General features: G+C 41.1%; 1 protein-coding gene and 1 long non-coding RNA gene across 2 annotated transcripts in view; one reads left to right on the top strand and one right to left on the bottom strand.

Annotated features, from left to right (window-relative positions):
* Positions 1 to 207: 207 nt before the first annotated feature.
* On the bottom strand, positions 208 to 1,312 carry LOC113890480. The gene is made up of 2 exons (XR_003510503.1): positions 1,023 to 1,312; positions 208 to 374 (listed from the first exon to the last, which is right to left on the bottom strand). It is a non-coding gene; the product is annotated as an uncharacterized LOC113890480 (long non-coding RNA).
* A 6,213-nt stretch (positions 1,313 to 7,525) lies between these two features.
* AKNAD1 (AKNA domain containing 1) overlaps positions 7,526 to 12,014 on the top strand; it is a 45,473-nt gene continuing 40,984 nt past the window's right edge. Inside the window, exons 1-4 of the mRNA XM_027538238.1 lie at positions 7,526 to 8,512; positions 10,509 to 10,548; positions 10,712 to 10,860; positions 10,958 to 11,020. Coding sequence (XP_027394039.1) covers positions 7,526 to 8,512; positions 10,509 to 10,548; positions 10,712 to 10,860; positions 10,958 to 11,020 — 1,239 coding nt within the window. The remainder of the gene's footprint in view (positions 8,513 to 10,508; positions 10,549 to 10,711; positions 10,861 to 10,957; positions 11,021 to 12,014) is intronic.

A 12,014-nucleotide genomic window follows, 5' to 3' on the forward strand; every position in this document is an offset into this window, starting at 1 on the left:
ACAGCAGTGGGAGCCTTGTATCACATTACCTTTGAAAATATTTTAATCTAGAAACACCATACATTGGATACAAAATCCATGACTACCTGACCTATCCCAGGCGTGGCCTGGGATATACTATTCCGAGATTATCTCCTATTTGCTTTGGGTAAATAGAAATCTTGAGCTAGGAATAGAGAAAGTTTGAAAATTAAAACAGAGTCTAAGTATTTTTGAATGCTTTTAAAAGACAATGAAAAATGACAAGCTTAGATCACATCAGAGGCTCCTCATGTAGTCTTCAAAGCTGATTTCTTACAGTCAAAGGGACCCAGACGCAGCATGATTTTGAAGCTCAGACTTTGTTCTATTATTCAGTTGCAGCCAACTTTCAACTATTGAAGAAAGAAGAAAGATGATTTAGAATAACAGGATTGCTTGTCTGTATTGCAAGATCCTTCAAGCAGCTCACTACTTGATGTCTAGAGATCCCAGGATGGAGGTGAGTTTCTTTTGCTTCTGCTGTCATCTTATCACTTCGTGTTGACTGCAACATGTGTTGTTTGAAGACTTAGAGAGTATTGATTTATGGGTTCAAAGTATCGTTGGATCTTGTACTTAAAGCTCCTAACTGTAATTTAGGCACATTCTTAACAACACACATATAGAGAAGTAAGAAGATTTTGGATTATTGCATCATTGCCTCCAACACTCAGCTCCTATTTTCATTCCAGTCAGTAGGGTGGATCTTGGAAGAGTGGGGTTGAGGATTTGAGTGGTAAGTTCCTTAGTGGAAGGAGGCAGGGAAGTGTTGGTGGCGAGAATGCCTATTTTTCCTCTGCCTCTGGGCCAGATACACCCTGATAAAGGCTAGCAGAGGTCTAAACACAGAGGGTAATGGGGACAAGGTTAAGAGATTGACACAGCCGCATGGCCCCACAGTTTTTCTTCAAAGGTGAAAACAGTCCTCTGATATATAACATCATGTGTAACATCTGTATTACCACTAAATGGGTCTGGTAAATAGAACAAACATCACCTACCAGCCAGAAACGATTCCCTGACCTTCTTTGGACTCCATTACTAAGGAGTCTTGGTTTTTCCATCTATAGACATTCTTAGTTGATTTCATTAGATTAACAGTCATCCCAGCCATGGCTATCTTCTCTTAAACTAGAGATATTAGTGAGGTCAGGCCAGAACTTGGGCACCAAATTCAGACTTCATAATAAAGTAAACCACGCAGGGAATAGATGTCAGCATGGTGAGCACTTTGCTGTTCATCCCTATTAGGGGATGACTGAGCTGTTTCCTCAGGGCCAGGTGAGGTGCTGGCTGCGTTTACTCAAAGTGTTCACTCGGAGGGTGATTTGTGAGCTATTGCTGAGCACATAATGGTTAGGATAGCTGCAAAAGCAGCCATGGCCCCACACAGGTTCACCTGAATTCAGTAAATCAAATTGGGTTCTAGAGAAATGTTCTGTTGGATTCTGATCAGAAACTCTTGGATATGCCTTTGGATTTCAAGACAGAGCTGAATACTGATATGGGAAGATGGTCCACTTCCTCTGAGCTACCTGTAAGGGGCCCTTTACAATTCTAAGGATATAGCTTGTCCTTTGGCAGAAAAACATCCTTTTAAAATCTTGCAAGCAGACACAAAAATAATGGTAGTAATTACAGAAGCTGCTTTCCTGTGTGTAATGGGAGAGTTTCTCAGGCCTCTAGCATCTCTTGGTGGTTGCTCTTCATTTTCCTTAAGAGTCATAGCAAAAAATAAATTTTATCAGTTTAAGCAGAATGATATTTTAGAAATTAGGATCTGGCTAACAAAGGGTCTTTTCCAGCAAGAAAGGCTTGGAGCTCAGCAATGAGCACCTCAAGATACAAAGAAGGTATGAGGATGAGTTTGGGGGCCACAGTTTGGGTCATGAAAAGTCCTGCAAATCTTAGAATTCATTTTTCTTTTCTTTTCTTTGTAGGCATTTAAAGATGCTCTCCCTCTCAAAAATTAGACAACTTTTAAAAACTGAAATATTTTGACATATAACAAGGTATAATTTTAAGGTATATGCTAATTTGATACATTATATATTGTAGTGATAACTAGATCACCATTGTAGTGATAACTAGACCTCCATCATGTTACATAATTATCATTTATTTAGTGGTTGGAATAATTAAGTTCTAGTCTCTTAGAAAGTTTGATGATTGTAATATTGTTGTCTGTATTCCTTATACTTTACTTTAGATCTCTAGGGCTTACTTATGGCTTGTTGCAAGTTTGTACCCTTAAACAACATATGTCTTACCCTCCATCCGCCACCCTCTGGTAATCACCATTCTACTCTTCATTTGTATGCATTTGGCCTTTTTAGATTCCACATATAAGTTATATCATACAGGACTTGCCTTTTTCTGTCTGACTTATTTCACTAAGCATAATGTGCTCAAGGTCCGTTAATGTTATGGTAAATGGCAGGATGTCATCTTTCTTGTTATACACATATGTATATGGCAGGATTCATTCTTTACTATATACATATGTGTACATATATATGTATATATGACATCTTCCATACATGAACCCTCATGTTCATAGCACCACTATTCACAGTAATCAAGACACAGAAACAACCCAAATGTCCACTGACAGAAATGGATAAAGAAGATACGGTGCATATATACAGTAGAATACTACTCAGCCATAAATGAAATAATGCTATTTGCAGCAACCTGGTTGGCCCTAGAGATGATCATACTAAGTGAAGTAAGTCAGAAAGAGAAAGACAAATGTCACATGATATCACTTACATGTGGAATCTAAAATATGACACAAATTAACGTATTTGTGAAACAGAAGCGGACTCACGACACAGAGGACAGACTTGCGGTTGCCGAGGGGAGGCGGGGAAGGGCGGGCTGAGGCGTCTGAGACGGGCGTATGCAAGCTAGTGTACACCAAAGGCATAAACTTTGTTGCTGTTGTTCAGTCACTAAGTCGAGTCTGACTCTGTGACCCCATGGACTGTAGCCTGCCAGGCTCCTCTGTCCATGGGATTTCCCAGCGAGAATACTGGAGTGGGTTGTTATTTCCTTCTCTGGGGGATCTTCCTGAGCTAGGGCTCAAACCTGTGTCTCCTGCATTGGTAGGCAGATTCTTTACCACTGAGTTATCAGGGTAACTTAGACAATGCTTTATCTAAAATTATTTTGTATTGGTTTTCATCCTTAAACAATAAATTCACTTAAAGGTAGATTTTTTTAAAGTAGTTTTGAGACCCCTATAGAGGTCATGTCTCATATAGGCCATTTCTTCCTTTATCCTGCCAATATGCCACAGATAAAGAGTACCTAGCTTTTTGTACTGGGCATTCTTCAGCACTCCAACACTGAGACTGGGTCTGTTTTTCATTTTTAAACTACCCTTATTGATTGCTCACTCTGTGCCAAACACTATGTCAGAACTTTATATACCTTACCTCACGTTCATCTAGCAATCCTGTGACCTAGGGATTATTATTCTTATTTTTCAGAAGAGGAAACTAAAATTCAGAAAAGTGAAGTAACTTGCCTGATGGCATAGAGCTAATGACTAGAGAAGCCAGAATTCAAATCCTGGTCTCCCAAGCCCAATTTCCCTCCGTGCTTTTGACCTTCCTGGGAAGCATTTCCCTTGTTCTTCAAGTTCAGTTGCAGTAGCCTGTAATTCTGTTCATACGCCTCACTTTACAGTAAATGTTAGACTGCTAAAGTAATCCTGCCGTGATGATGATGGTTCTTTTTCTATTTCTCTCTTTAAACAAAATACGTTTATTTGAATACTCTAACATTGACACCTATCTATAAATTCAAAATTGTGTACAATGTTTTATAGATATCTTTACCACATTTTATTTTTAGTCCCCCTTTTTTTTTTCCCTTCGAGAATTTAGCTCAGTTTTTTTGGTCAAACATATTCCTTTAGCTTTTTAGGTTATATAAATAAAGTACAAGTTATAGACTCATAAAAATTTAGATGGGGGAGAAGACGTCAGAGATCTGCTTCTCCAACCCCGTCATTATATGGGCAAGGGAGGCCGGCCAGGGGTTGTGGCCTCTTAGTTGACTCAGAGCTTCAGTTACTCCAGCTAAAACTGGAGGCAATTTGACTACTTCTATAAAGTTGTCCCAAAAGTTTATAAATCAAGAAGAGATATTTAAATGGATGCTTTCAATTTTATTTAAAAGAATACAGTGAAAGCGTTAGTCACGCAGTTGGGTCTGACTCTTTGTGATCCCGTGGATTGTAGTCCGCCAGGCTCCTCTGTCCATGGAATTCTCCAGCCAAGAACACTGGAGTGGGGGCTTCCCTGGTGGTCCAGTGGTTAAGAATCCACTTTGCAATGCAAAGGACATTGGTTTGATATCAGGTCTGGGAAGATGCCACATGCCACGCAACAACTAAGCCCGTGCACCACAACCAGTGAGTCTGCTGGCTGCAACTATTGAAGCCCTGTGCCTGAGAGCCTGTGCTCGGCCACGAGAGAAGCCACCACAATGAGAAGCCCACACACCGCAGTGAAGAGAAGACCTTGCTCACCACAGCTAGAGAAAGCCGCATATCACTGAAGACCCACCACGGCCAACAATAAATAGATTAAAAAAAAAAGAATACTGGAGTGGGTAGCCAATCCCTTCTCCAGAGGATCTTCCTGACCCAGGGATTGAATCCAGGTCTCCTGCGTTGCAGGCAGATTTTTTACCATATGAGCCACTAGGGAAGCTCCCCCAAAGAATAAAAGACTCATACCAAATGGCAGCTGCTTTTGCCCTGAACATTTTCAGGAGTATCCCTGAGACGTGCTACTACCACCAGACTGTGGCAGCTTGACAGGACTGCTCAGACTCTTCTTCGTTGCTGTTGACTTACAAATTTATTTTAGCTTCGGGCATGCTGCTGCTGCTGCTGCTAAGTCACTTCAGTCTGACTCTGTGCAACCCCATAGATGACAGCCCACCAGGCTCTCCCGTCCCTGGGATTCTCCAGGCAAGAACACTGGAGTGGGTTGCCATTTCCTTCTCCAATGCATGAACGTGAAAAGTGAAAGTGAAGTTACTCAGTCATGTCCGACCCTCAGTGACCCCATGGACTGCAGCCTTCCAGGCTCCTCCATTCATGGGATTTTCTAGGCAAGAGTACTGGAGTGGGGTGCCATTGCCTTCTCCGAGCTTCAGGCATATAACATAGTAATTCATTATTTTTACACATAATATTCCAGTTAAAGTTATCATAATATATTGGCTCTATTTGCTGTGCTGTATAACAGATCCTTGTAACTTATTTATTTTATACACAGTAGTTGGTGACTCTTAGTTCTCACTGCTAATTTCACCCTTTCCCTTTCTCTCCTTACTGATAATCACTAGATTGTTTTCTATATATGTGAGTCTGTTTCTGTTTTGTTTTGTTTCATTTTTTAGATTCTACATATAAATAACAGTTATCTTTGACTTATTTCATTAAATACAATAAACTCTATGTCCATCCATGTTGTTGAAAAAAGTAGAATTTAACTTTTACAGCTGACTAATATTCCACTGTGTATTGTATGTATTAGTCACTTGGTCGTGTGACTCCAGGGGATCTTCCTGACCCAGGGATTGAACCTGGGTCTCCTGTATTGTAGGCAGATTTGTTAACTGTCTGAGCCTATATATATGTATCTATAGATCTATATTGGAGAAGGAAATGGCAACCCACTCCAGTGTTCTTGCCTGGAGAATCCCATGGACAGAGAAGCCTGGTAGGCTGCAGTTCATGGGGTCGCACAGAGTTGGACACGACTGAAGCGACTTGGCATAGATCTATATAGACATATATGTATATATATACACACCATATTGTCAATATCTATTCATCTGTTGACACCTGGGTTGCTTCCACATCTTGGTTCTTGTAAATAATGCTGCTGTGAAGTTTGGGGTTCATTTATCTTTTTTAATTGATATTTTATTTTCAGATATATACCCCAAAATGGAATTGCTGGATCATATGGTAGTTATATTTATGGATTTTTGAGGAACCTTCATACTGTTTTCCATAGTGGCTGCACCAATTTACATTCCCACTAATGGCACAAAGGTGAAGTGTTCTCCACATCCTTGTCAACACTGGCTATTTGCAGACTTTTAAAAAAACTTTTTATTTTATATTGAAGTATAGCTGATTAACAACGTTGTGATAGCTTCAGGTGGACAGCAAAGGGACTCAGCCGTCCACACACATGTATCTGCTGCTGCTACCGCTAAGTCGCTTCAGTCGTGTCCGACTCTGTTCGACCCCATAGACTGCAGCCCACCAGGCTCCCCCGTCCCTGGGATTCTCCAGGCAAGAACACTGGAGTGGGTTGCCATTTCCTTCTCCAATGCATGAAAGTGAAAAGTGAAAGGGAAGTTGCTCAGTCGTGTCCGACCCTCAGCGACCCCATGGACTGCAGCCTACCAGGCTCCTCTGTCCGTGGGATTTTCCAGGCAAGAGTACTGGAGTGGGGTGCCATTGCCTTCTCCAATACATGTATCTAGTCTCCCCCAAACTCCCCTCCCATCCAGGCTGCCACAGAACACTGAGCAGAGTTCCCTGTGCTACACAGTAGGACCTTGTTGGTTATCTATTTAAAATACAGCAGTGTGTGCAAGTTGATCCTAAACTCCCTAACTCCCCCTTCCCCCCATTCTTCCTCTCTGGCAACCATAAGTTCGTTCTCAGAGCAAGGCAGCCTCTTGAACTGGGTCTGTCTGGATTCTAATCAGAAGAGGAATATGCTTGAAGGCAGACTAGCCTCCGGGTGTTCAAAAGACCTTTTTGTTCCTTATTCATATTTCTGTCAGTCATTCTCTGCCTTTTGCCAACATACGAGGGAAAACCAGAACAATGGGACCAGAATGTCTAGGGGGAGACAGATGAAAAAGCACTAAAACACTGAAAGTCAGTGGTTTGTTTGAGCTGATCCAGCTCTCAGTTCCATACACAGAGGCTTATCAGTGGTATGTGGACAAGGGACAGCCATGGTACTTAAAAAAAAAAAATCAATCCCTTACTTGCATCCCAAGCTGCTATTTTGGGAGCACAAATTTCAATTAGCACTTCCTAAGAGAAGTTGATAAACATTTGGTCATTAACTGGAAACCATTGTCTCCCTCAAAGTTTAATGAACACAATATTTAGCCCTACCTCCTTTCTAATTCCTTGCTTATATACCACCAATTATGTTAATGTAATTTTTAGGATCAGTTCCTCTTGGCAGAGCTTTCTGCCTTCACGTTTATAACTGCATTTCTCCAAATGGAAAACATCCACTTTGATCTGCAGAAAAATGATCTGCATCCACTTTGATAAGCATAGTTTCATACATTACATAAATAATATTTAACAATAATGTTCTTTTCATTTTGTACAGATGAGGACACACAGTGAAGACAATTAATGAAAACCAGAAGACCTACTGCTATAATTAAGAACATCAAGATCAGGAGCAACTGATAAAGGAGGTCAGGCTGCACATACATGGACAAAGCCTATTTCCTGGAAGACACAACTTCTAAGCAACAGGAGGATTTGCCTTATGATGAGGGTTTCTCCCAAGTTAAGCTATACCATGGTTATAATCTTACCTCAAGATATGACATCCTTGATGTCTCAAATCAAATGAATTTAACAGAAGATGAGTCTCAAGAAAAGGCTACATATAGAGAGACTTGCCAAGAGGCAGATATGACCATGACTTTGGATAAAATGACTGAAAACGCTGTCAGCAAAACATGTGATAAAGAGAATCAATGCACCATATATCTTCCTATTTCAGCTAATCAGGAAGATGCTTCAAAGTCAAACATTTCTGATATTTTACTCCATCACCTTTGCAAAGAAGAATTCTCCAAAGATCAAGGCATTAATTGTGAAACTCTCCCAGAGATCTCTAATAATGACAGCTTTGATGAAGCTATTATTAAAAATATTATTGTGTGGCACGTTAAGAATTCTTGGCCGACAGAACAATCCTCAGAACTCACTGACCTACTCAACTCCAAAAGTGATGATGAAAATAGCAATAAGCCCAGTTGTTTTCTGACTATGACGGAAGAAAACACCTCTGATTCAGATGAGTCAGTGGCTTCTGGAGAAAGCAACCATGAGGAAAATTCAAATTTTCTATCTAAAATCAAGAGTCTATGTGATAAACAAAAAAGTTGCCTATGGCAGACACCTCAGAAACAGGCTGAAAAAGAAAGCTCTGGCAACAAGTTCAAATATGGCCATAGTCAGGTTTATTACTGGTTCTCTAATTTCTCTAAGGTTGCTTCCAAAGTGAAAATTCCTAAAAATTACACGATTGACAAACCACTTATAACAGATCCACAAGCCAGCTTTTCTCCTAAATTGAGAGATAAGTCAGCTGTTGGGCAAGATATTTCAGAAAGCACATCTAGATCAAATTATGTTGAAAAACAAGAGCAGAAGTGGGAAACTACTCAACCTTCACAGCCAGTAGAGGTGAGTGAAAGCAGCCTTCAGGAAACACCCCCCAGGACCGCTGCTCATCCGTATGTGTGTGGGTCCTCAGAAGCTGCATAGAACTAAGTTGTAGTTCTGAGGTTCTGAATTCTAGTTCCAGTCCGGTACCCTGACCTCTCAGAGCTCAGTGGGTGTCCTCATGAGAAGAATCTGGAACTGAACTAACAATAACACAGAATAAAATCCAAATTCTTCAACCAGGAATTTGCATCTCCCCATGTTTCCTGTCATCCTAGCCTTCTGAACTCAGCTCCCCTCCCCCAGGAGTCATCCTGTTAGTGGGCTGGCCCCACCTTCTCTGAGCTCCTGCCTTACCAGGAACATCCCACCTCTGCTTATCAAACCCCCGCTCATTTTCATGATCTCCTTCAACTCCACACTGGCTGTAGGACTTTTCAGAATCCCACAGCCAGTCTTTTGCATCCGTATTTCTTAAATATTCTGTCAGAGCTTATCTCAGCCTCCTTGCATCATTACGATTTCCAAACATCTGTTCCTTCGACTAGATTTCAAGGCTCTGGAGGCAGCTGCCTCGTCTTCATCTTTCCATCACCCAATTCCCCCAGAGGCCTGGCCAGGTGTTTGCATATATTATGCCCTTGGTTATGAATGCTAACTTGAATTGTGATCTTTGATAACACATTTCAAGATGTTATACTGGTAACTATTTAACACAACATTTTGTTTACATTTAATTTATACTTTTTCCCCTTTCCCCATCTTTCCATCCTTCCACCCACCTTCCCAAATGCTGAGGCTGAGGATCTCATTGACTATTTGAGGTTCCGTAGTTAAATAAGTTTACATTAATGATCAAAGTAAACACTTTAGTTCTCCGGCACTTTTCCAGGACTGTATGATTTTTCTTTTAAGCAGTCTATGAAGGGCACCCTGCCTGAACACAGTCTGCCTGTCTCTATTTCCACCCCTTCATCCACCTTTTCTTTTAACTGAAACTTCTGGGGAATTTGAATAGAACTTCCCTTATGCCTTGCAACTACACACACACATACACACACCTGGAGTCAGCAGCCCACTCGGCCTTGACCAGGATGCTTCTCTCAGTCTTAGAGAAATCTGTACCCCCATGACACTGGGAAGTCTCCACATTCCTCATTCTGCTTGCAGAAGAACACTCTTGGGTGGGCACGGTTCTCAGGGCCCTGTGGGCAGTAGGGGCAGAACGAATATCAAGTTCATCTGTCTCTGGTAACGGGAGTCTGAAGTGGGGCATCTTCTTTTCTCTTGTCCTGTCCATTCAGGTTGGAGAACTGGGCTCTGTAGTTTCCATAGCCATATATACCCGAGATATTCCTAATAACCACAGTCTAGTTTGACCACAACATTGGCTGTCTGTCTCTAGTGTGTTTGTGAGCTGTGTGTGTTGGGAACAATGGGAAGACAATCAAGGTGAATCACTCTGGAATTTGAAGTCTTATCCAGTTAGCCTCTGGTGATTAGAAAAGGGAATGTCCTGTGTGAAGTCACTGTCTTGCTCCCAGACACTAGCCACCATGTATCTGGTGTTAGTGAGAGCGCTAGCAATAGAGTCAGTGACGAGACCAACAGAGGTCCCTGCCCTCGTGGAGCTTGTGGTCGACCTGTAGGAGAAGGGTTTGAGTATTCCATATAATAGTATCAAACACGATAACAGTAATAGCTAACATATATTGAATGTTTACCATGTGCCAGATACTATGGTAACATTTAATTCTCATCATGACACTATGAAGTAGGTTCTGTTACTATCCCCGTTTTATTGCTGAAGAATTTGAGGTTTATAGCAATGACGTAATTGCTCTGGGTCACCCGGCAGATAAGTGTCAGAGTGGAATTCAACCTTGGCATCAGGGCCTCAGCTCTTGACATAACCCTGGGTGGCCTCCATGATGACCAGAACACATTGGGTCATCCTACATAATGGTGTCGTTGGTTAATATCAACAGTAATGTTTTCTTATCTTTTCATTGTGCAGATGGAGCCCACAGTACATATCCACCAAGAACATCTCACAGGTACTAGCATTTTTAAACCTCTTTGACTTAGATATACCTTTTGAAAAGAGATTTTTTCAATAGCGAATGGTGGTGATTGCCACAGACTTCTGTTTTCGGTACTTAACAAAACTGCAATGCAGTTGAGATGAATGGTAGCCAAAATTTATTCTTTCTTTTACAGGAATAGAATCTGAGCCAAGTCTCTCTAACTTGCCATCGACTTCTCAGGAAGACCCTTCCTTGAGTTCTTCTTACATATTTCAAAAGATATCTCAGGGGAAGCAGATGTGTCAGAAGTTAAAAGAACAGACTGATCAACTGAAGGCTAAAGTAATACTTTTAAAGCTTATTATGAAAAATAGAAGTAATCAAATTCAAATATAAGACATCAGGCCCTTAATGAAATATTGCATTTTTTTCACTGCAGGTACAAGAATTTTCCAAGTGCATAGCACAGGATTCTCCCTATCATTTTCAACGCAGAAGGCTGGTAATGAATTTTATCACATTTCAAAAATCTTTATTAGGGAATTTGACACGCAAACATATGACATAAATGACTTTACAGCATCATATTTTCTCTACACTGGTCGGGGTAGGAATGTTCTGGTAAGAAAAATTTTGCTGAAGATTGAGCTATCTTTCTCTTACAAGGACTAAAAGAGAGTAGAGCTTTCTATTTCAATATATATTTAGCCCCTTTTCCTTCTCAGGGGGATCTGTATGGCTGTTTTTCCTCAGCAGTCATCCCATAATACACTGGAAACCATGGTAGGTTCAGGAAAACAATATGTCAGCCATTGTAAAGGGCAAGCACAGCCAGATTTGATGGGCCTGGGGGACACAGGCTATAAAAGTTGCCAATATCTGCAAACTCAATATATAAAACTTGAAAAACCTAAAAGTCAATCTTGAATACATGCTTTTCAGATCAAAATCTTTGGCTTTTACATCCTTGCTTTTTGTCACATTTCATCAAATTGCTACTTTACATTGGAACCCATAGCCTCGTTCATCAGTGTCAGGGTCATATGAAGTAGAGGTGAAGCGTGGCAATGGGGCAGAGCTGAGACTGCTAGAACCAGGGGTGTGTGAAGCTGAAGTTGTAGTTTAGGCCACTGGAGCAGCAGCGAGATGGGTGGTCAGATGTCCTGACACAAAGGACACGGGCAAAGGTCAGGACAGGCTGTGCTTCAGAAGCCAGACACAGACAAAAAACTAGGAAGATTCAAATGCTAAGACACACAGTTCATTCATTATTCTTTCATCATATGAAGTAAATAACTCACATTCATTCAACAACATTTGTGGGGTACTCCCTATGGCTCAGACTCTGCATCAGGCACCAGGAATTTGAAGACAAAGAAACAGTCCCTTTTTCAAGCGAATTATAGACTCCTGGGAACAACAGACCAGTAAACCCACAAGTAACATGCAGCATGGAAAGGTAACCTATGATTACACATGATGCTAATGGCAGCACG

Source organism: Bos indicus x Bos taurus, chromosome 3 (genome assembly GCF_003369695.1).
Source record: "Bos indicus x Bos taurus breed Angus x Brahman F1 hybrid chromosome 3, Bos_hybrid_MaternalHap_v2.0, whole genome shotgun sequence".
Taxonomy (NCBI): Eukaryota; Metazoa; Chordata; class Mammalia; order Artiodactyla; family Bovidae; genus Bos; species Bos indicus x Bos taurus.